The sequence below is a fragment of the Chionomys nivalis genome, chromosome 3 (genome assembly GCF_950005125.1).
Source record: "Chionomys nivalis chromosome 3, mChiNiv1.1, whole genome shotgun sequence".
NCBI classification, from domain to species: domain Eukaryota; kingdom Metazoa; phylum Chordata; class Mammalia; order Rodentia; family Cricetidae; genus Chionomys; species Chionomys nivalis.
The window spans coordinates 57,969,689-57,995,466 of record NC_080088.1 but is presented as its reverse complement, the minus strand read 5'-3'; the positions used below and the strand labels follow the sequence as shown (position 1 = coordinate 57,995,466).

The window sequence follows — 25,778 nt, the reverse complement described above, 5'->3', positions numbered from 1 at the left end:
CTAAATCCTGTCTCTCTCTCTCTCTCTCTCTAGCAGCACCTGGGGCAGTGGCTACATGATGTCGCTTCTCAGGACTCGAGGACCAACCACCCTACACCTCTGCAACGAAGAAGGCAGATATGGAGAAACAAGCGTAATCACTTCTATTCTGTCGTTAACCACTCTGTAGACATGTGTCCCCACCAGAAGGTGTGAACTGCACCAAAGGGGGACGTTCTTGGGGCCCCCCAGACCACTAGCACCTTTGACTGCCCCCCTAGAAAGAAGGCAGAGCCATGGCATCTTATAGCTGCTGTTTGGCCCTCTTGGCTCTTGCCTGTCACTCCTCTGCCTATGGGCCCGACCAGCGAGCCCAAAAGAAGGGGGACATTATTCTTGGGGGTCTCTTTCCTATCCATTTTGGAGTAGCAGCCAAAGATCAAGATCTGAAGTCAAGACCAGAGTCTGTGGAGTGCATCAGGTAAGGAAAGGCTGTGTCAAGGACTGTCTATCTCTGGGTAGATAAAGAAAAGCTACACTAGACCCAAAAGAACATTAAAAACTTCTTCTCTCTTTTTGCAAATAATGGGCTATCGTGCTGAGGCATATTGACTCCTCTGTTTTCTTTCTCTAAAGAAGTCTTTTTCTAAAAAAAATTATCAGGGGTACCACATAGAAAACACCAGGCTGGCCAAGGGCCAGTCATCTGATAGCCAGAGCATCATTGTTCATCTAGTGACAACATCTGGCAGTGATGCTGCTCAGTGAAAGATGCAGGGTGGTACATACTGCAATTCCAGCAATGAAGCAGGACTGAGAGTTCCAGGTTACGTAGCAGGACCCTGTCTCAGCAGCAGGCCCTTGTCTCACAGTCAAATAAAAAAAGATAGTGAGGGCTGGGGATTTAACCTAGTGGCACAGCCCTTTCCAGAACGCACTTGAGCTTCATTATCAATCCTGCAATATTATTTAATTTATCCATTCATCGAATTGAGTAATTAAGAACGTATAGAAGGAAGTACAGTTTAGCTCTTGTAAACTTTCATAGGAAATTTCTCTTTAGCCTATATGCTCCAGTGACTCATAAGCATTGGCAGCTTCCCTTTGTTTTGTTGTTCGTCTTCAATAAAGAAGTTTAGTTATTAGAAACAATGTAGCCACCAAGACTCAAGCAAGCAGTTTCTAAATACAAGCCATAGCATTTGGAGACTTTCTCTGTTAAAGCATCTTTCTCATAAAAAGCTGAACCTCTGTCCTCTATCCTACTCCCCACACTACCCACCTTTGACCCTGTCACACACAGAGGATATACCTGGCGGAGATGGGACATCACAGTTGCTTAAGTATCCTGCGGCTTCTCAGAACATCTGAAGGCAGCTAACATGTTCTAGATCTTTTCGTCTCCAAGTCAATAGTCTCTGTTTTCTCATCAGCTCCTCTTATATGTAATTTCTTTTATTTTTTATTTACTGTTATTCATTTTACACTCCAACTACCGTTCCCCCACCCACCTCCCCTCCCTTCTCCCTTCCTTGCTTCCTCTCCAGCCCCCCCCCCCATCTACTCCTTCCAAAGGGTAAGCCCTCCCATGTGGAGTCAATGAAGCCTGACATATTAAGTTGAGGCAGGCCCCCTCCCTCCCGCATCAAGGTTGAGCAAGGCATCCCACCATAGGGAATGGGCTCCTAAAAGCCAGCTCATACACCAGGGATAGATCCTGGTCCCACTGCCAGGGGTCCCTCGGATAGACGAAGCTCCACAACTGTCTCCTGCACACAGAGGGCCTAGTTCAGTCCCTTGCAGGCTCCACAGCTGTCAATCTAGAGTGCATGAGTTCCCACGAGCTTGGTCCAGCTGTCTTTGTAGATTTCCCCGTCAAGATCTTGAATCCCATTGCTCATATAGTCCCTCCCCCGATACTATTTCTTTTAATCTGTCACCATTCTGTCTGTCTTCAATCTGATGCTCCCTCCTTGGCTGTGATCCCTTTAGAATGTGGCTTCCAGCCTCAACTATGTAGTGGGACGTGATTGCCACAGTGTCACCTCACTTAGATGGGGGACACCTCAGAGGTCGTGAGCGCACATCACACATTACTCTGCTCTTCAGAGAGCAGCGCTTTCCCTCTGCACTCTGCAACTTCTACAAGGGACCCACCTTTCACCTTGAACTTCCCGATAGCTGGAAATGAAAGTGAAAGATCAATGTTATCTGAACAAAACTGGGTTTCTGTTCATGCCATAAGGACAGTCAATAACATCTTCATATTTTTTCTCGTGAATATGGGAAACATAAGTGCAGAATGGTGTTAATATTGACTGTATCCTTCGCATAACCCAAGTGGACAAACGCTGTCTGCGCTGTTCTTTATGGAACGGAAACAAACAAGGGGTTTGTCCTGGAAATGTATTAAAGACAGCAAAATCACATTAGCAGTGGTTTAATAAAATTTATATTTAATTAATATGCTGAAAAAATAATTTAGTATCTCCTAGTAATCTTACAAGTTTGAGACAAGTAATTAAATAGTGAAAGAAGCATAAAACGGCAGGGCAGATTTCACACTCAGGGTAGATCAGGAACTCTGGAAATGTGACCATCCGGTGGACTAGTCAGGTTCCTCCTGCCACTGAGTTAGAGTCACGAGTCCACAGCACAGAGGAGGAGCCTGTGCTGGCTTTTCTGCTGGACCCCGATTTACTGAGGTACCACATCTCTTCACCCTCCCAAGCCCCGGAGGATGAAAACCTGACACCATTTCATTGTTGATTTATCTGAGTTTTACTCAAAATAATTTTCTTTGAAAAACAGTAATGATCATTTTTTTTTGAAACAGAAATTATAAATTAGCCCAAAGCATACCTTTTTTTTTCTTTGTTTTTTCAAGACAGTGTATCTCTGGGTAACTGTGCCGACTGGCCTTGAACTCACAGAGATTGGCCTGCCCCTGCCTCCCAAGTGCTGGGACTAAAGGCATGCGCCATGGCCACCTATATGACTCTTGAGGCATCTACTACCCCATCTGTGCATGGTCTTCAAAGGCTCGTTATCTACAAAGGGTTCATTTCGCCTTCTACTTCAACCTCTAGCAATGTCACAGTCTAAATTTATGACAAATCTATAAGCCTGGGGTTGTTTTTAGGTCCCACATACTGATACCCTAACATATTTACAGTCCCCTGGTGACTTTTTTCAAGGCAAGGATTTGCCAGGTAGCCAAGGATTGGCCTGAAACTCACAACCCTTCAGCTCCCACCTGCCGAGTGCTGTCATCACAGAGGCAGGCACCACCACACCCAGCCACGCCTTACATTCACTGACCCTTCACACCAACTACTGAGAATCTTATGATAGAGAATGCAGCTATAAATTATTCACTAAGTACCGAAATAGTCCTTTTTTATTGTTGTTCCCTAATTCAAAATCTCATGACATCTTTAAAGCCAGCCAAATTGGAAAATGTTCCTGTTTTCACACAAAAGTCCTTGAACCACATCCCCAAACTTCAGAGCCCAGATCCAAGCCCAGCTCTGGAGGCCAGCACACTAACCGGCTGACCAGACTCTCCCACGATGCCCATGTCTTCCTTCCAGGTACAACTTCCGTGGATTTCGATGGTTACAAGCCATGATATTTGCCATCGAGGAGATAAACAGCAGCCCCGCCCTTCTTCCCAACATGACACTGGGGTACAGGATATTCGACACCTGTAACACCGTCTCCAAGGCCTTGGAGGCCACCTTGAGTTTTGTTGCCCAGAACAAAATAGATTCCTTGAACTTGGATGAGTTCTGCAACTGCTCAGAGCACATCCCTTCCACTATCGCAGTGGTGGGAGCGACCGGCTCGGGCGTCTCCACTGCCGTCGCCAACCTGCTTGGGCTCTTCTACATCCCACAGGTACGGACACCTTCCTCTAGAACTTATTTTTATTATTCTTAAGTGTGTGTGTGTGTGTGTGTGTGTGTGCACTTACAGGTATGTATGTGAGTGCCGGTGCCTACCTTTGGTAATCAGAGGGGTCCTGGAACTGGAATGGCAAGTGGTTGTGAGCCACCCAACATGGGTGTTGCGAATCGAACTTGGGTGCACTCAAAGAACCATTTAACCACTGAGCCATCTTTCCAGGCCAACTGGCATCTCCTTAGATGGGCACCAGAGGCGTGGAGGAGGAGGACCAGGTTTGGAGAGCTGCGGCTAGCAGTGTCCTCTGTGGCTTGCCATGGGCACAAAGGTTGTTTCGGCCCTGTACCGTGAGCGCTTGGGGTCTCTGAGACCTTGAGACCGTCACTGCTCTTCCAGTTCTTTTTTAAACATAACTTGCATGTACACATATTGATCTTTTCCCCTGTTGTTTCCCAGTTTACTTCTTTAGTAACTAACATTCTATGTTTATCACAAAGAATAAGGTCCTAGGATGTGAATACCACCATTCAAACCAGAAGAAATATCTGCCCCTAATTCTGTCTCCTCAAAATTTCTTCTTTCTTATCTTCACTTTAGCTCAGAGAGAAAGAAAGCTGGTCTCCCCATAAATCAGAAGCATTATCATTCTCCCCACATTCTGAAAGAAGGTCTCCCCATAAAGCAGGAGCATGATCCCCACATTCTGAAATGGAGCATACTCTAATTTCTGCCAACAAATATTTACAGAGCGCACATGAGCAAACAGTCTCCATCCTGGGCGAGAGGAAGGTGCACCTTCACATACCAATCACTCACCAAAGCAAGTATTGATAAGCATCGATTCAAAGCTGCGTTCCTCCTCTATACCAAATGACAACAAACTCTAAATGCCATCTTATTACCTGATTGTCCCCTTTAGCACTGTGACCCATCCAGCCAACCCTTTCTTGGAATTCATGACTATAGTCTATTATATCCCTTCATCGCAGTGTGAATTGCAAGTTGAGTTTAAAAGTGTGAATTGCAACTAGAGCTTAAATGTCCATGGATAAGGAAATAGCAACAGCTTGGTTGTGGGATGGCCGTCAATTGTAAATTAGAGATCAGACTTCAGTTTTTTTTCCATGTTTAATATTTAAAATTTAATCTTCAAAATTCATACGAATAAATTGCCATTTCTCTTCTTGCAAGGGGATCTGCTTCTTTGTTGACAGCCTCAATTCTTTTGTAGACATGCAACAACACAGACGCTCTTGTCATTGTGTATGAAACCCTTACTTCCAGGAAGTAAAGATGTGGCCCATAAGAAAGCCCTGGCTTTGTCATTTTTGTACCATGTTCTGACCCGGTCTGCATTAGTCAGGTTGGACATGTTTAAGTCTGGCAGACTGTGCGGCGCTATTTTTAATGCACCCTGACCATAAGCTGTCATCCGGTAGCCAAGTGCTAGGAGATGAAAATGGCATCAGATAAAAGGAAATAAGAAAGAAAAGAATGAAAAGGAGAGAGCTTCACTTCTGCATGGCGAGGGTCAAAGGTCAAGGGTGTGAATGATGAATGTGTTAAGAAGACTGCAGCTTGCTGCGTGCCGTGGTGCACACACACTGTGAGTCTTTCCTAGGCCAGTATCTTTGACGCTTTTCATGTAAAGACTCTTAATCGATGAAAAGAAGCCTGTTGGAAATGTTGACTTTGAAACATTGGCCGAACAAAGCTAATTAGTAATAAGTATAGGAAAAGCATCCCTGAGGGTCTCTTCCGCTTGTTTTCTGAAGAAGTTCAAGCGAGCTTTAGAAAACTAGTGGACAAACACTGTTGAGTGCTGTGTCACTTCCCAGAAGGATGCTGTTACGAGGAAACCTGCTCTGTTCTTCAGAAGATATGCTCTACTAACTTGGTGAGCTGTGATGACACCTGGGGTGCTACCAGGGGCCCAAGCAGAGGTGTTGGTCCTCTGTAGCTTTCAGGATCTGCTGGTGCCTGGGGAGAAGGGACCCTGGGTTAGCCAGCTCTTCCGCTGTCAATCTTCTGTGCTAGGATTTTTGTTTGTTTGTTTGTTTGTTTTTTGAGACAGGGTTTTTCTGTGTAGCCCTGACTGTCCTGGAATTCACTCTGAGGACTAGGCTGTCCTCGAACTCACAGAGATCCACCTGCTTCTGCCCCCTGAGTGCTGGGATTAAGATGTGCACCACCACCTAGCTCAAATCACAATATTTTTTAAAACATTGCAGAGCTCTATATTACATAGTGATACCTGGGCTTTTTCCCAGCAGTCATCTTTGGACATCAAAGAATTTCTTCCCTGATGGACATTCATGAGCAAACGCAGAGCTGCCTCCAGCGCAGAGGGGGGCCTATCAACAACACGCCTTCTCCAGACCTCCTTTTAAACCTCTGCAATGTTTTAGAGGTTCCCATCAGAGGCTAGGCATGGAGGTTTAGTCCTCCCCTGAAGCTAAACAAGGGGCTTCATATGATGGTTGAAACACTGACACGGCAGAAGAAAGGGTGTTTTTCTGGTGACATTTGGTGATGTTTGTAATTGCTACTGAAGTTCAGGGCAACTGAATTTACATACTGAGCTCGAATGATTTAACTGAACCTAAAAGCTAAACAGAATTTGCTGGAATTGGTGTTAGTTTTATATAAAGAGCAGGGGCAACTAGGAGAGGAGCGCAGGGAAACAGACGGGAAATGGGAAGAGGGAAAATGAACAGAGGAGGAGGAAGGACCTCTTTCGGGTCCTCTGAAGAGACTGAAGTTCATAACCAGAGGAAAGCTGACTCTCCAAGAGGCAGGTTACGTACAAAGCATACATAGCAGTGGAGGCAGCTATAAAGTTCAGATCAGAAGCTGGGCCCAACAGGCAAGGCATGCGTCCAGTGAACACATAGATCTAGTACAACCAACGAGAAGCTTTAAAGGAAGCTAGAAGGTAGGTACAGGGGGCACAAGACTCCTTGAAGAGATTAGCACATTCCTCTATAGAGACGCAAAGGCTATTGCTAGACCCAATTTCAAGGTAGCATCATGAAGAATCACGCCCTGGGAACTAGGAAGCTCCCCCAATAAGCTAACAGGGTTCGCGTCCGGGTGAAACTGAGTTTTCACTCACCTCCATCCTGCCCACATTAAACTTGTTTGATGAGTGACATTAAGGTAAGCCTTGGAACTCGGCTGGAACCTCACTCACTCACTCACGCTTGACTTTTCCCAGGTGAGTTATGCCTCCTCCAGCAGGCTTCTCAGCAATAAGAATCAATACAAATCCTTCCTCCGCACCATCCCCAACGATGAGCACCAGGCCACCGCCATGGCCGACATCATCGAGTACTTCCGCTGGAACTGGGTGGGCACGATCGCAGCGGATGACGACTACGGACGGCCAGGCATTGAGAAGTTCCGGGAGGAAGCCGAGGAGAGGGACATCTGCATCGACTTCAGCGAGCTCATCTCCCAGTACTCGGATGAGAAGGAGATCCAGCAGGTGGTGGAAGTGATCCAGAACTCCACAGCCAAGGTCATCGTCGTTTTCTCCAGCGGCCCTGACCTAGAGCCCCTCATCAAGGAGATTGTGCGGCGCAACATCACAGGCAGGATCTGGCTGGCCAGCGAGGCCTGGGCCAGCTCCTCCTTGATTGCTATGCCTGAATACTTCCACGTGGTTGGGGGCACCATTGGGTTCGGTCTGAAGGCTGGGCAGATCCCAGGCTTCCGAGAATTTTTGCAGAAAGTCCATCCCAGGAAGTCCGTCCACAACGGGTTTGCCAAAGAGTTTTGGGAAGAGACTTTTAATTGCCACCTGCAAGAAGGTGCCAAAGGGCCTTTGCCTGTGGACACCTTCCTAAGAAGTCACGAGGAAGGTGGCAGCAGGTTAAGCAATAGCTCCACTGCCTTCCGACCCCTCTGCACCGGGGATGAGAACATCAGCAGCGTGGAGACACCTTACATGGATTATGAACATTTACGGATCTCCTACAACGTGTACTTAGCTGTCTACTCCATTGCCCATGCCCTGCAAGACATATACACCTGCTTACCTGGACGAGGGCTGTTCACCAATGGGTCCTGTGCAGACATCAAGAAGGTTGAGGCCTGGCAGGTAAGTCTCTCACTCAGCTAGCAGTTCTGTGTGTGATAAGGCAGAATCAGGCTAACCCAGGAAAGAAACATAATGACTACATTGTTTACTTTTGTGTCAGCGTGACACAAGTACTTGAGAGACCAACCAGTTCATGGTTTCCAAGAGTTTAGTCTACAACACGTTTGGTCTCATATTCTTGGGAAGGACGTCACAACCGTCATAGTATGTGGCATAAAAGATCTGTTCACTTCCTGACCAACCAGGAAGCAGAGGCAAGGACCTTCTCCTTCCCCCTCCTTCCATCCCCTCAGGCAGTGGGATGGTACCCGCCTCAGAATGAGTCTCTCCTCAGGCAGTCCCCTCTGAAGGCACCTTCACAGACACACTCGTGGGTATGCCTTCATCTCCCAGGTGATTCTAAGTCAGCTAAGACAGGGTCGATTGCAACCAGAGTGATTACAAAAATCGCAATATCAAAATGAGCACCAAGGAGAACTTTGGATTCCTGAAACCTTTTCAAACATCTGGGAAACTGACTTCGGCCAAACTGCTGGTGTTCGATGAAAGGTTGCTGGACAGCTACAGCTCAACTGATTACTAGTCCCATGTCCAGACACCTAAAGCATCGCTCCTGCAAGTTCTCAAGTGTCTGGGAGCTGATTTAGTTTGGCTTGGTAAACACCCGAGCTAAAGGTATTTTCCCTTGTGAATAAGCGGTATTTGGTCAATACCCATTCTATTCCATACACTAACAATAGGAAAGAAGCGCTGTGTTTAGACACTGCATTCGCTGTGTCGACACTCAGCCTGTGCTGGACTGGCCAGTTGGCCAGCTAAGCACAAGTTGGGACACAAGCATGTGGAAGGCAAACCTAAAAAGATAAATGTTTCAAAGGGAAACTCTAGCCCAAACTACAGGAAAATCAGCATGTAAGTGAAGGTCTTACAGGTATTTTACAGGGTAGTCGCTTAGTTGTCTCGAAGTTCTGAATTACACACGGAAGTGACATCACAATGTTTGTCAACCCACGAACTTCTGAAAAAAACAACCAGGCCCGGATTATGTCCTGTCTTACGTGTGAACTTTGGTTTTTCATGCGGACTCTGTTTTACACTCTTTGTATGTTTTTCTCGGTTCCAGATTTTATCAGAGAGACTTCGTGAGAATGGAATGGGGTTATCCCCTGGCTCTGAATCAAATGATTCAACTTCAGCACCCCCTTGCTTTTTTTAAAAAAATTTCCAGCTTCTCTCTCTCTCTCTCTCTCTCTCTCTCTCTCTCTATCTCTCTATCTCTTCAGCACCCCCTTTCTAAGCTGTGATCTTAGGCAAGTCAGGTCTCTCTAAGCAACAGCTTCTTCCCCTGTAACACAGCCCTTATGTCTAACCTGGTCTCCACCCAAGTGTCATTTCAAGATGATACAAATATATGAAAATACAAACATAAAGATACAGAGATATGAAAGCAAATCGTAAACTTGCAAGCTCTAAACAGATATGTGGCTATCACGGTCATAATTTGTATGTGTGAGTGTGTGGTGTATGTTCATATGTGTGTGTGTGTGTGTGGTGTATGTTCATGTAGGGGGGGCACATGTGTCACATGCCTGCAGAAGCCAGAGATCAATCGTTTGATGTCTTCAATAGCTGTCTACCTAATATTTTGAGAAGGTCTCAAACCTGGAGCTTATTGATGGTCAATGAGTTTCTTGTCTCTCTTTCCTCCTCCTTCCCCCAAAGCAATGATTACAGAGACGTGGTATCTATCATGGCTGGCCTTCTACGTAAGTGCTGGACATCTGAACCTAAGTCCTCACACTGACAGGGCAAGCATTTTACTGGCTGAGCCATTCCCCCAGTCCTTACCATATTGATATCTTAACATAGTTATAATCAATCAGTTTACAAAATATGATAAGTAAACAGATTTCTATATAGATCCCAGCTACTGTTCAGGGAAGATACCAAGAAACAAAGAGTGTGTAGCTTATGCGTGTTAATGTAGAGACTCCCATGTGGTTCTAAGGAGTAACCATCTGTGCTAATAAAACAAGCCAGGACTCACACGTTCCCGCCCTCCTTGAATGAGAAAACCTCACTCAAACACCACTGCTATCCCAAAGTTTCTAATCTCTGTGGAATACCCAAGCCTCCTGCTTCACACTGAACTACTACCAAAGCAGACAGTTAAGCTACAATGAAGACTTCTGGAATCATGTTTCAGCTGCAGATTTTTTTGTTTGTTTTTCAAGTCAGGGTTTCTCTGTGTAGCCCTGGATGTCCTGGAACTCACTCTGTAGACCAGGCTGACCTCGAACTCGCAATAATCCACCTGCCTCTGCCTCCTGAGTGCTGGGATTAAAGGTGTGTGTCGCCACTGCCTGGCTCAGTTGCTGAATTTTAATATGAATTAAAGGACAATCTCTGGGTGATAAATATCATTGTCGCCCATCTTTTCGCATCCGTGTTCCATGAAAGGAAGACTTGGCTCTTGAACATGCTACAGGAGCAGGGTAGGGTTGAATAGAAAGACATTTCCGGTGAGAAACATGGCTCTCCAGTGACCTCCTCCCAGACGAGGATGTAAGATGGAGGAAGGCAATGGCTCAAACATATTAGCAATGGAATAGAAAACACAAACCAAATTGACCTGCACAAAGTGGGGGGAGGAAGTTTTGTGGCTGTTCTTGCTGCAAAGCTTAGAAGTATTCCCAACACAGGTAGTTCCATCCCTGTCTCTGTGTACCTCTCCTAGGTGCCATTGTGTGTAGCTTTATGGTAGCTTTATGTTCACAAAGGTTAAGAAGGAGGGATGGGTGCGGAATGGAAAGTGGGTCCTGAGCTCTGAGGGTGAATGGCACCTGGCACTAGCCAGGGTGTCTTCTCTTATAGTCTCCACTGAGCCCTGGAAGCCTCCAGACTCTAAGATCTTGGTCGCGTCTCTCACTATAGATGTACCAGTAAGCAGTAACTGCCATCGGGAGATGTGTGTAGAAGCCTGTCGCCTATATACAGTCTAATCCGAGAGTCAGCTTGCAGCCCTGTGTCTGCCATCTCTCAGCTCTTTGCTTCCAAGCCGTTTGCTTCACACCACCCTTCAAAGAGCTCATTAATTTTTGGTGCAGAAATCTTGTTTCTCATTAGCTGTTGACGTGGTATCTTTGTCTTTCATCTCCTCGTGTCTATGTTCCATAAAAGGAAGACCCACGTCCCATGAAAGGTACCCCCCAAGGAGTATCACATTTTATTTCCGAGCAACCATGAACGTTTTCTTTTTGTCAAAACTCATTCCTGGAAATCTCTTCAAGTCAGACTCCCATGAAGTCCATTCTGTTCATCTCACGTCCTCACTTTTGCTGGCTTCCTGCCAAGCCTAGGCTTCTTCAGTTGTTGGAAAGTCCTACCTGTGAGTGGAGCATTTCTAGGCTCTTGTGTCTGGTTAACCTCTGGTGATTCTTAGAATGTATGCGGATAGGTGTTTCCCATTCAGGCTCACAATGCATACATCTTGACTCTAGAGTCCTTTGGTGGAAATACCCGTGAAGGCCACAAGATGGAAATATCACCACACAAGAAAGTGGCATTCTCAGAACTTGCATGCATTTGCCCTTCTTGGAGATACACATGTCCTTCTCAGAGATACGTGAAGGCACTGTGGTTCCATTATGCCTGCATTTCTCTCCCCTAATTTACTCATTCTTTTTCCTCCCACAAAAAGAAAATAAAAAATCAGCACACTGTGCTGATGTATGTACTCAAGAAGAAGCTATTTTTTTTTTAGTGGTATTATCATTCCCTTTTTAGATTCTGAAAACAGAAGAATGCTTTTTCTGGGAGAAATACCTAAATACTTTTTTATTTTAATTTGCTTCTTATCGACGTGTATTCGGTGTACATAGTGATGAGCTTTACAGACACTTTAATTCAAGTACGTCATGTGCTTTGACCATATTCAGTCTCCCAGACCTTCCCCATCCTTCCCCCAGACGATCTCACCTCTGTAGATGAGATCTGTGTATCTGTATAAATCTAGGATCCACAAATAAGAGAAACATCAGGACCTGATATTTGTCTTTCTAAGTCTGGCTTATTTTGCTTAATTGGATCATCTTTGTTTCCATGTATTTTCAGCTAATAACATAATTTCATTCTCATTGGTGACTGATGAAAGCTCCATTGCATATGTATATGTATATATGTGTATGTATGCATGTGTCCATTGCATATGTGTATGTATGTGTATATGTATGCATGCATGCATATGTTCATTGCATATGTATATGTATGTATGCGTATATGTATGCATGCATATGTTCATTGCATATGTATATGTATGTGTATGTATGCATGCGTGCATATATTCATCTGCTGACAGACACCCAGTGACCTGGTTATATGAGTAGTCCTGAATGTGCAGGTATCTGTGGCATGCTGACCTGGACTCTTTGGATCCATACCCAGGGTCATATGGTAATTCCACTTTTAGCTTTTTGGGGAAACTCCATACTGGCAGTCATAGTGGCTAGTCTAATTTACATTCTTGCCAGTACTGTACAAAGGTTCCCTTTTCCCCACATCCTCACTAGCTATAAGTCAGTGGGAGAGAGCTTACCTAGAAGTCACGAGGTTTTGGCTTCAAATCCCAATGCCATTTTTAAAAGCAGGTGTGTGTGTGTGTGTGTGTGTGTGTGTGTGTGTGTATGTGTGTGTGTGTGTGTGTGCCAGGAATAATCAATCTAAAGACTCTCATTGCTATTAAGTATAAAGTAATTTTCCACCTCTATTTTCCCCATTATATGACTTAAAGGCAAATAATGCAGAATATAACGTGCTCAGATATAAAACTTACAATCTAGCATGCCAAAAGAACTGGTAAAGATACTTAAAAAGATTAGGGCTGGAGAGATGGCCGAGTGCCTAAGAGCGCTGATTGTTCTTCCAAGCAACCTGGGTTCGATTCCCAACACTCACATGATGGCTCACAAGCATTTCTAATTCCAGTTGTAGGGGACTCAGTGACCTCTCCTTGCCTCTACACATGGAAGACAGACATGACCATGCATTCGGAGAAAACATCCATACACATACAACTAATTAAGAATTTATTTAAAAATGAGAAATGGAGCTTAAGGGGCTATAGAGATGGCCTGGCAATTTACCAGTACTAGCTGCTTTCTTTTCCGGAGGACTCAGGCTCAGTCCTAGCACCCACACGGAGACTCCAGTCTTAAGGAGCCTACACTGTCTTCTGGCTTCTCCCAGCACCAGTGATGAACAAGGTATGCCGATATCCATGAAGGCAAAATACCCACCAACAGAATAAAATAATAATAATTTTTAAAAAATTTTTTAAAGAAATGAGGCTTAGTAAGCACATTAGGGGTTGGTATTGGACGGGACACAAATTTTGACTAAAATATATTTCTCACTCATATGACTAAGGATGAGAGACTAAAATACCATTCAAATTAGAATTTGAAGTAAAGAAGGAAATGGAAAATGTCATGCCAGCTGGTCCTGAGGAATAGGTGGGGTTCGTGGAGAAGGGTCTGTGTGGAAGAATGCTGGTGCCAAGTGCAGAGTGGACAGGCGAGTCAGAGGAATGTTAGCTTCACAGCAGACTCGAGAGGAGGAGGAAGAACAGTGGTGGTCCTGGCTGTGAGGCTGTGGGGTTGACTAACGGGGACTAGCATCAAGGAGCCTGGTGGGGTGATGGCAGCAAGAGAAGCAAAGGTGTATGTCTGAATAAAACTCAGAACTTTACACATCTATGGGCAGGCTTTGTCCTATGTAGATTGTTTCTTCAGAGAGTATTTAACAGTTTTGAATCTCATAGAAGGAAAGCATAACCCATAATGAAAATTACAGCTCCATTCATTTTGGACTACTTTTCCAATTATGGCCTCTTGATTTTTACCCCACCCCACTTTTATTTTATCTTATTTTAAAGACTTGTTTTTATTTTATGTGTATGAGTGTTTACCTGCATGTATGTCTATGTATTGCCTGCATTCCTGATGCTCAATGAGGCCAGAAGATGGCCTCAAACTCCCTGGGAACTAGAGTTAAGGATTGTGGCCACCATGTAGATGCTGGGAACTGATCCCAGGTCCTCTGCAAAAGCAACAAGTGTTCTTAACCACTGAGTCGTTTCTTCGAGCCCCTACCTACCATCCCATTTTTAAACTTCCTTCTCAACCTAAATTTCCTACTAGTTAAGCTGTTGACCTAGAGATGAGAGTCTCATGGCCCATCTAATCTAACTGCTACACATGAGCAGGTGGTGATGTTATCGGTTCAGTTTGGAATGCCCCTCCTGACTCAGCCATTCTCAGCTGCCAACCATTTTCTGACCTTAGGGTGCCGCTTAATGCCCTATGCCCCACTTCCCTGGCCTGAGAAATGGGCGTCTCAAGATTTACAAGTTTGTTATAATAATCAGTTAATATGCAGAGTCCTGGGGGTGGTGCCTATGACGGTTACAGGTTCAATAAACAGAGGTCTTGAGCACTGTTGCTTTGTGTATAGGGAAAGACCCAGGGTAACTACAATTATTTTACCAAAGTCAGATAGCCCGTAAGACAAGCCACATCCAGATGACCCGTGTCCTGTCAAGGCCAGTGCTATCTCTGAAAGAGCCGTGTGGCCAATAGGTCCCTCTGCACACACGTTTCCTAGAACCCGAGAGGCTGCTGGCCCAATGATAGGTTCCAAGGAAGACACTGGTGCAGTGTTGAACTCGGGCGCCTGTCCTCACACCCAAGTTCATGCACACGCTTTCTACAGGGAGAAAGTGTGGTGTGGGGGAAGCTGCGGATGGATCTGACTGACGGTGCCAGGGGAGATCCAACGTCTCCTCGACTGTATCAAATACTGCTATATCTCTCCTCCTCAAACTGGCCTGTTTGGCCCTATTTGTGAAATAAACAACTAAAGGAAGGAGGAGACTTGGCCATAGAAATGTGCTGAAAGAAAACAGAAGTGAAGTTGGTGACAGGATAGTGTGTGGACAGACCACACACCTTCTCCCTGGTGTGTGGTCTCAGAGAAGAGTTGTGTTCCCAACCAGCTGGGTGCAGTCAGGGATCATATGGCCACTATTTCCGGAGTATCTATTACTTACGCGTAGATAAGAAATACAGGGCTCGTCTTCGGCAGTTTTTCTCCCTGCATGTATTTGAAGGAAGCAAGTGAAGGCATCAGATGAGCAGGAACGGCAGCAGCCCGCTCCCTCTGGCTCACAGTTCTCAGGCAAGCCTCGGATGCCGGGACTCAGCCCAACAAGTGTTACAACTCTTGTGTTGGCCTCAAAGTCTGGATCCCTCAGTCTTTGACAGAGGCCAAGAATACAGCTCCCAGCCCTGGGATGTCTTTAGGCCCTTGGCTTTTGGAACTGCTGGTGCTCTTACCAACGTCAGTGTTGTGGCCAGTGCCACCACTACCTCTCTGTGCAGCTCTCAGACCTCTGCCTCTCCCACAGGAAGGCCTGTGCTTCCCTGCAATTCCCTACTTCTGAGAGTCAGCCACACTTTGATGCCCCAGTGACTCAATTTGCCAGCCACTCTACCAAGAGAGCTGGATCGACCTAAAGAACTGGAAACAGAGTCTGTGTCAGTCACAGCACACCTTTAGTGCACAGAGGCTGTGTCCACACCAGTCCTAACACTGTCTCATGTGCACCACCAGCACAGCAATCTCCCTGCCAGCTGCCCAGTGGACGTTCCCTGACTTAGATAAGCGGGTTTACAGAGAAAGTTCCACTTACACTGCTTCTAGCGGTCAGTCAGCACTGCATCCCCAAAGCCAGAGCAAGTGTTGAGACCTTAGTGGAGCTTCCACAGCGCATCCTTTGGGTGTTCCCAGCAGCTGGTGTTGGTGTAAGAGTGGTTCTATTGACTGCTTAATTGATAGTCCTTTTGCCCAAGACAGCCAGGGGAGGAGCAGAGATTCCATCAGCTGGGGGCAAGGGGAACTGTCCAATCCACACTTCCTGGCTTCTTCATAAGAAAATAAATGTTAGAAGTGCTTATAGTAGGAGCTTCTCATTGACATAGTGATTTTAAATTATTTTAATGGTGTCCTAACAATGATTGACACTTGATCAGTTCCCCCCAGAAAAGGAAAGCCCCATTCCCTTTGTCTCAGCCACAGACAGTATGGCTTGATAAATTTAGTCAAAACCTTCGGCATTATCAAGGAGCAAATGAGAGGAATACTGTAATAAAGACATTAAGAGTATGCACAAGGGACTGGAGAGATGGCACAGTGGATGAACACACTTAATATGCAACCATCAGAGCCTGAGTTTGACTTCGAAAGCCTATGTAAATGCAGCCCATGTGCCTGTCACTCCAGAGCTGAGAAAGCAGGATGAGGGGATCGCTGGGGCTGGCTGGCCAGCAGTCTAGTTCCTTTTCAATGAAAGAGCCTTCCCCAAGGGATAAAACAGAACCAGATGTTCTTCTTGTACCCTCTGCCACATGCACAGATGTGTGACATGCCCACACACATGCATATACACCACATTCACACCTGAAAGTATTCTCTCTCAAACCAGAGAGAGAGAGAGAGAGAATTATAAACAGGATTATAAAGGCCAAAAAATCCAGAGCTTGGGGTTGGAGAGATGGCTCAGAGGTTAAGAGCACTGGCTATTTTTCCAGAAGGCCTGAGTTCAATTCCCAGAAACCACATGGTGGCTCACAACCACCTATAATGAGATCCAGTGCCCTCTTCTGGTGTGCAGGCATACATGCAGGCAGAGTACTTATACATAATAAATAAGTAAATCTTTTAAAATTTTTTCAGAACTTGTTAAAATTTAAATTATTACTTTTGCATGCTTCCTGAGGAAGAGTATATATATATATATATATATATATATATATATATATATATATATATATATATTAAGGAATGTACTCAAAAGAAAAAATAGAAAGTGTTTCCTTTTTAAATTATTATTTATTCAGTGTGTGTGTGTGTGTGTAAGTTTATGTGCACCACACGCATGCAGGAGCCTGTGGAGGCCAGAAGAAGGCATGTATCACCTGGAACTGGAGTTACAAGCAATAGTAGCACCATATGGGTCCTGGGAACCAATCTGGGTCCTCTGCAAGAGAAGTAAGCACTCTTAACTGCTAAGCAAGCTGTCTCTTCAGCCCCAGAAATTGTTTCTTTTAAAAATGTATTTTAAAAACCTATTGTTGTTATGTGCTTAGTTTCAGGAAGTGGGCTACAGAACCTAGATCTTAAATTTTTTGTCTGAATCTGCTTGATTTAGCCCAATTTCACTGATTATCATAGTGATATCACTAGACAGAGTGATAATGGACATATATGTCTTATTTATGACCTTAAGGGGAAAACATTCAGTAACCAAGTGCCTAAAGAAGAGGAATTTGCCAGAATCAATCATGGGTGTAGAATTTCTAGAATAGAGTCTCCAACCCATCGTAAGGGAATGTTTCATTCATCCAGTCATTCCAACGATGGGCATTTGGATTGTTTCCACTTTGGATTATTATGGTAATGTCACTATGAATATTTGTACACAAGAAGTTTTTGTGTGGCATGTACTTAATTCACCTGTCTTGAACGGGTACCTGCGTATAGAACTGCTGGGCTCGATGGCAACTCTGTATGAACTTTCGGTTAAACTGCAAGATGTTTTCCCAAAGCCAGTGCTCAAGCTGAGAGAAACACTTTAGTCACCCCAGCCGAGCCACACTGTACCTCAGGCAGGAAAACTGGATCCGAAGGGGACAGAGAGAAGTGTTCCTGAGGCAGAAACGCCTGTGCCGTGCTTGTGTCTGGACCTGTCTTCTCACTTGGTGCCTCGGGGCTGTAGAACTGGGCCTTCAGCTGAGCACGGTGCTTCCAGGAATGGGCTTGTGATCCTGGACAAAGTACTTCGATTTTCTATGCCTCCGCTTCCCAATGAATAAATGGGTAGTGGATCTGGGCATAGTGGCACAGGCCTTTAATCCCTGCCCTCAAGAGGCAGAGGTGGGCAGATCTTTTAATTTCAAGATCAGTCCAATCTACAAAGTAAGTTCCATGCCAGCCAGAGCTGCGTGGTGAGACCCTGCCTCAAAAAACAAAAACAAACAAAAAGCTATAATGGGGGTGTTCATACCATTTTTGTGATTAAATAGCCTGAAGCACTCAGGATCGTGCAGTAAAATACATTTAAGCACTTAAATAACTCATGTGTATTAGCAATTATTACAGTTGCTTTTTGCGCGAGGTCCCTGTGACCACTAAGACCTTAGATAAACTCAAGAATATACCATGACTGACTGTCAACAGTGGTGGCCAGGGCTCCAGCTGCACTCTTTCTGTTTCTATTTTGGCAGCAAGACATCTCCACAGACTCAAAACCACAGGGAAAGAAAGTTCAGACAACAAAAGTCTGGGTGTTTCTCCTCTCCCTCCCCACACCTGACTCAGGAGTTGCCAGGAAGGTCATGGTTCCACAAGGTCATGTTGCATCTGCAGAGGTTTTCAGGGGAGATATATTCCTCCCCAACTTCAAAAGAGTGCTTCCTACACCACTTACATTTGTATGGCCAATAAAGCCGTGGCTTACGAGAGCTATCATAGACACATGCAAGCACTCTAAGCAAAACCGGAGAAAGACCTCCTCTTCCGTTCAGGTTTCTTCTTTATGAAACATTCACAGTACACAACCAACATAGCTACACGTGGAGGTTCATGGCTCCCATTCTTTCATCTTTGTTCATCTTCAGGTCCTCAAGCACCTGCGGCACCTAAACTTTACCAACAACATGGGGGAGCAGGTGACATTCGATGAGTGTGGTGACCTGGTGGGGAACTATTCCATCATCAACTGGCACCTCTCCCCAGAGGACGGCTCCATCGTGTTCAAGGAAGTTGGACATTACAACGCGTACGCCAAGAAGGGAGAGAGACTCTTCATCAATGAGGAGAAGATCTTGTGGAGTGGGTTCTCCAGAGAGGTATGAGCAGAGTATGAAACAGCCATGGCAGACAGGGAGCTGCTGGCTTGGGGGCGTGGCTGGATCCATCACAGGCTTCTAGGATAACGTCTGGGGAGCATAGGAAACTGAATGTCCAGGGGTCCCACGAACTGCAAGAGTGTCTAGTGATGAGAGGGAGCCTGGGAACCCACGCTTTATTACTCATCCCTCTTTTAACTCCCTGGCTAGTCATTAAGTTTCCCAGGCTAAAACTTCTCCCAACCAGAGCAAAATATTTAAACAAACATCTCTTCAGTCAATGGCTCTCAAGGGACTTTGAGGAAGACATCTGACCTACTTTATGGAGGGGTTTGAATTTGATATTGAAATGACTTCCTTATAGACTGTCACAATGATCAGGAAGTATTAATGGCCTTCAACCGTTGGGGTTCAGGGATGCTAAATGTCCAGATGCACGGGATGGTCTTTTATGGCATTTTCCTCCTAACCCAATTTCTATTAAATGTGAAGAGATGTGAGCCCAAAATAGAGCTCTATGATTTAGAATGGGGAAATTCAAATAGCTCCAGGCTGACCCACACATCAGAAAGGTCATTCATTCTATGACCAAGAGAAAGTAGCTTATGACTCTGGTCAAGGTGTCCTGCCCCATGTCTCATAGGAAAGCCTGATTAATATAACCAGAAGCCTGTTACTCTGTGAAGATGCTCCTTAAGAAAAGCCATAGGGTATGCTGAGCTGATAACCATTCTGAGTGGCTGTGTGCTAATGTACTGGTCAGTTTTTTGTCAACTTGACATAGCTAGGATCATCTGGGGAAAAAAGGACACCTCAATTGAAAAGAAAAATGGTCCTATCAGATTTGCTTCTGGGGAAATCCATGAAGTGTTTTATTGATTAATAATTGGTGTGAGAATGCCCAGCCCAGGGTGGCTGTTGCCTGAGTTGCATACAAGAGCAGTGTGAGCAAGTCATGGGGGAGCAAGCCAGTGAGCAGCTTTTCTCTGTGGCCTCTGCTTCAGTTCTTGCCTCCAGTTGCGGTCCTGGCTTTCAGTTATGATGGACAGCCACTGCCACCTGAAGGCGGAATAAACCATTTCCTCCCCAAGTTGTTTTTGGTCGTAGTGTTTAGCAACAAAAACATTAGCTAGGCTGCTAAAATGTAGCAAGATAAAGAACCCCAGCTCCGCGGCAAAAGCAGACACAGGACCAGGCATCCCTGGGGAGTCTGGCTGAGATCTAAGCATTGCTCTTTGCATTGGCTTTCTGTTATGATCTTTGAGCTTCCTGAGCCACTTTTCATTAAGTAAACAAAGAGTCAACTTGTTCTCATTGCCAAATTGCTATGATTTTCCTGTTTCTCAGAATGTGAGTGGCTTTACCATCGGGAGGTCTCCTATGACAGTTAATCCCACCTGGGGCAAATTCTCTCAGTATAAGATGTGGTGCTGACCTTTCCCTGATAAAAGTTTTTGGGATTCCACGGGTTAAAGTCTTATGCCCACTAATTTGTCTACATTTAAAATGACCAGAACCCAAACTGACTGGCTATCCCACCATCCTGTACCTCTATTGCATTATCGGGTTAGCATTTGCCCTATTAATGCAAGCAATTACCTGTCATTGGTTCATGTCTCATCTCTCCTCCTGCTTGGAGCTATCCCTGTACACTTCCCTGTAAACCTCATGTCCTCTATCAGGCTATGAGCATGCCAGACTTCATCGTTAGTAAATGTGTAACCGAGGTAATCATTATAAATGCAGTCTTTTGTGTTCCTAACTACTTGACAGGATTATAAATTTCAATTTTCTACAGAAATATCATCTGAGAGCTAGCACACAGTAGGAACCCAACAAATCTCAGAGCATAAACGACACTTTTCTGAGAATTTTGTTGAAGTGACCACAAAAATACCATATACGTTTAATTATAAATTACATATTAATTTCTTTACAAATTTCATGAAGTTGTTACTGAGATCAACTGAGACCCAGGACTTTACTTGTGTGTTTGAAGCAAACTGCCAAATACGTCCGCACTTGGCTTGACCACCTTTTGCTTTTACAGGGAGCAGGAGCAAGGACCCTGACCCTCTCTCCATCTAAAATGACCCAGAGTCAGCCTCACTGATCCTTACATACCCAGACTCCTCATTTTGCACATGAGTTGTAGGGCTGACTCTTGACACGCACACCCCCAGCTGCAAACCTCTCCCTTCTGTGCTCTCTGTCTGCAGGTGCCCTTCTCCAACTGCAGCCGGGACTGTCTGGCAGGGACGAGGAAGGGGATCATTGAGGGGGAGCCCACCTGCTGCTTTGAGTGTGTGGAGTGTCCCGATGGGGAGTACAGCGATGAGACAGGTAAATGACCAGGCCCTCACAGATCCTGTGCCGGATTTGGGGTCCGGTGTTAGCCCAGACTCTAAATTGTTTTTCTCTACTAGACCCAAACATAAACTATCTCTCTCTGGACTGGCGTGGAGGCGTGGGAATAAAGACACAACTCGCATGGCTTTATCGGGAGGGAGATTCTCCGTGGTCCCTCATGATATCCTGAGTTCACATCCTGAAGAATTCCTCTCGCTTTATTCTCCAAACAGCTTTTATACCAAAACATAAACTGAGGGGTAAATACATTAGCATTCTGTCTCCTAGGTAATCAAGTGAATGGCTTTTAGTCACGTCCACAACTACCTGTGTGCTCTGTATGCTAGCTGTCACGTAGGCTTGAATCAGCCTTGAATCTCTATCAGGCATCCTCCAAATTACAAAGAAAGGAGCAAAACAACATACTGACCTTTTGTTAGGTAGCGACAGCCTGTCTGGAAGGTTACATGACCATCCTCAGACACTGACTATGGCTTTAGAGCCTGGCTGCCATACCATATAGAAATATGGACCTACAGGCTGCCCTCAAGACAAAGCCCATGGGTGACCTGGGCAGAGCCAGTGCTAGAACCATTCTCGCTCTGAGGAGAGCATGCCTCAGCACTGCACTCCACTGGGCAGGAGATGGAAGAGGAAAGGAATGTCAGGTATCATTCCACACGTTTACAAACATTGCTGTCACACGCCTCTCCCTCCCTCCAACAGGGTGTCCCTTTTCTTACAGCTCCATGGCCCTAAGTGGGCACAGTGCTATCTATCCACTCCAGGGTTAACAGACTGTGACAGATTGCCTGCTGGTGCCTGGTGTGTTTGCAGTCTCTCTGATGTTCTTCCTGGGTCTCAAGTTCTCCACTCGTTCATTCATTCATTTATCCATCCATTTGTAACCCACCCTGGCGGGTCAGTTAGTCTAGGGTTGTAACCCGCCTGGCAGGTCAGTTATTCCAGGGTCCCGGAGAGGCGCTATCTGAAAAGACATGGGTGGGAAAGAGGAAGAAGGCCAAGCAGAGTTCTTGTCAAAGCCTCCGTTTATTAGCGTCATGGTTGTGGCTTATATAGCCCCTGGATGAGGAATATGGGTTGGGATGGGGGCAGGGGCATGAAGAGATCTTGCCGCAATGGTCACGAGCCGACACTTGGTCACGAGTCGGTCACGAGGTCACGAGTCCTCGGTCAGGAGGTCACGAGGTCACGAGTTGACACACCTAGTGTTCTCTATGCAGGCGGAATCGTTCCTTTTGTGATTCCAACCACAAACAGTTCTCTAGATAGTTGGAATGCGGGTCAGGTTCCGCTAACAGATGACTGTGTGGTGTGGGCTCTGCCAACAAACAGTTCTCAATACAGTTGGGGTGTGGGGCTCTGCAAACATCCCCAAGACAATGGTCCCCACTATACATTTTGGGAAAATGGCTCCTGACATCCATTCATTTATTTATTTACTATTTTGTGTGTGTGTGAATGTGCACTAACTACAAGCCTGGTGGCTGAGGGTGTCAGAAGAGAGTATCAGATTTCCTAGAACTGGAGTTACAGATAGTTATGAGCTGCCATGTCAGTTTCTGGACTCCAACATGGGTCCTCTGTAAGAGTAGCAAGTGCTCTTAATCACGGAGTCATCTCTCCAACTCAGTTTCAAGTTCTTCTAAAGCAGAATCACAATCAAACTCTGGTAATTAAACAAATTAATATATAAATTCTAACTATATGCCTCTTAAATAAAACTTTGACTAGCATATTGGAAGGATGAGGTAAATATTGACTATAATTCTTGATCTTTCCAACTTACCATGATAATCTTTCCCTCCATCTTAGAAATGAGGAAGGTTGGAGATTTAAGGAGCCTGACCAAAGCTACCAAGCTAGTAAATGGTATGGCCAGGCTCCCACCCTGATCTCTAACTGAAAAATCCACGCTCTCTTCCCTGCTCCAAACTGTACCCTGCCTAGCAGGCAGGGACAACTTAGTAAAGAATCATTATCTAAGCCAGCATTTCTCAACCTGTGGGTGACAACCCCTATGGGTTTGTATGACCTTGTCACAAGGGTTGAGTATCAGATATTTACATTAAGACTCATAACCACAGCAAAATTACAGTTAGTAAGTAGCAATAAAAATAATGTTATGGTTGGGAGTCACCACAACGTGAGGAGCTGTATTAAAGGGTCACCGCATTGGGAAGGCTAAGATAACCACTGATGTAGATAAATATGTGGCCTCCCTCACTGAAGAACATAGATATGACTCGCCACATACAAGGGACAGCTATTCTGGCATGGCAACAAAGCCAGTCACGTACCCCAGATAAATCAGGCTGTGCTAGAGACAGCAGCAATGCTAGCACACTTCACTATTGTAACCAGGCTACTATCTGTTTGCATCCCACAACTCCATCTTGAAAAACATCAAACATGAACAATTCAAATTTAAAAAAAAAATCATAAGTTGGGGCTGGCGAGATAGCTCAGCAATGAAGACCACTGGCTACTCTTCCAGAGGACTCAGGTTCAATTCCTAGCAACCACATGGCAGCTCATAACTGTCTGTAACTCCAGTTCCAGGGTATCTGACATGCTTCATACATGCAAGCAAAAACACCAATGCACATAAAAATTAAGAACAAATAAATCATAAAAATAAAAGTCCCATATTTTTAAAAAAAAATCATAAGTCAGACAAAACCTGAAGTTGAGCTGATGTCATGTTTGACTGCTAGGGTGCAAGGTAGTGTCTGCTGTAAACTATTACAGTGTTAAAAAAAATGGGCCCCCCGCAATTGTTGGAGAGGGGAGCAGTAGAACCTGAGAACATGTTTATTCTTAATAGATGTCAAAAAAATCATCAGTAAGTAAAATATGAACTGACCACATCTACCCTCCACATGCACACTTATATTGACTGTGCCACACGGTAACTGAATTTGCTTGCACTGGTTTATTTTACAGATGCGAGTGCCTGTGACAAGTGCCCGGATGACTTTTGGTCAAATGAGAATCATACTTCTTGCATTGCCAAGGAGATTGAGTTTCTGGCTTGGACTGAGCCCTTCGGAATCGCTCTCACTCTTTTTGCAGTGCTGGGCATCTTCCTGACAGCCTTTGTGCTTGGCGTCTTCATCAAGTTCCGAAACACGCCCATCGTCAAGGCCACCAACCGTGAGCTGTCCTACCTCTTGCTCTTTTCGCTGCTCTGCTGCTTCTCCAGCTCCCTGTTTTTCATCGGGGAGCCCCAGGACTGGACGTGCCGCCTGCGCCAGCCTGCCTTCGGCATCAGCTTCGTGCTCTGTATCTCATGCATCTTGGTGAAGACCAACCGTGTCCTCCTGGTCTTTGAGGCCAAAATACCCACCAGCTTCCACCGGAAGTGGTGGGGGCTCAACCTGCAGTTCCTGCTAGTTTTCCTCTGCACCTTCATGCAGATCGTCATCTGCGTGATCTGGCTCTACACGGCTCCCCCTTCCAGCTACCGCAACCATGAGCTGGAGGACGAAATCATCTTCATCACGTGCCACGAGGGCTCACTCATGGCGCTCGGCTCCCTCATCGGCTACACCTGCCTGCTGGCTGCCATCTGCTTTTTCTTCGCCTTCAAGTCCCGGAAGCTGCCAGAGAATTTCAACGAAGCCAAGTTCATTACCTTCAGCATGCTCATCTTCTTCATTGTCTGGATCTCCTTCATTCCCGCCTACGCCAGCACCTACGGCAAGTTTGTCTCTGCCGTGGAGGTGATCGCCATCCTGGCAGCCAGCTTTGGCTTGCTGGCCTGCATCTTCTTCAACAAGGTCTACATCATCCTCTTCAAGCCTTCCCGGAACACCATCGAGGAGGTGCGCTGCAGCACTGCGGCGCATGCTTTCAAAGTGGCAGCCCGTGCCACGCTACGTCGCAGCAACATCTCCCGGAAGCGGTCCAGCAGTCTAGGAGGCTCCACCGGTTCCATTCCCTCCTCCATCAGTAGCAAAAGCAACAGTGAAGACCCGTTCCCACAGCTGGAGAGGCAGAAGCAACAGCAGAGGTTAGCCCTGACCCAGCAAGAACAGCAGCAGCAGCAGCAGCAGCAGCAGCAGCAGCAGCAGCAGCAGCAGCAGCCACAGCAGCCGAGATGCAAACAGAAGGTCATCTTCGGCAGTGGCACAGTCACCTTCTCTCTGAGCTTTGACGAGCCTCAAAAGAGCGCTATGGCCCACAGAAACTCCACGCGGCACAACTCCCTGGAGGCCCAGAAGAGCAACGACACCTTGAGCAGACACCAGGCTCTGCTCCCACTGCAGTGTGCAGACACGGACTCAGAAATGACTATGCAGGAAACGGGTCTGCAAGGGCCCATGGTGGGGGACCACCAGCCGGAAATGGAAAGTACAGAAGAAATGTCCCCAGCACTGGTCATGTCCACGTCTCGGAGCTTTGTCATTAGCGGTGGAGGTAGCTCCGTCACGGAAAACATACTCCACTCCTAA

General features: G+C 45.7%; 1 protein-coding gene across 1 annotated transcript; it reads left to right on the top strand.

Moving 5' to 3' along the window:
* Window positions 1-275: 275 nt before the first annotated feature.
* On the top strand, window positions 276-25,778 carry Casr (calcium sensing receptor). Its single transcript, XM_057765649.1, has 6 exons — window positions 276-460; window positions 3,573-3,879; window positions 7,103-7,987; window positions 18,721-18,951; window positions 21,171-21,294; window positions 24,268-25,778. Exons 1-6 carry the CDS (start codon window positions 276-278, stop codon window positions 25,776-25,778), a joined length of 3,243 nt encoding a protein of 1,080 aa, XP_057621632.1.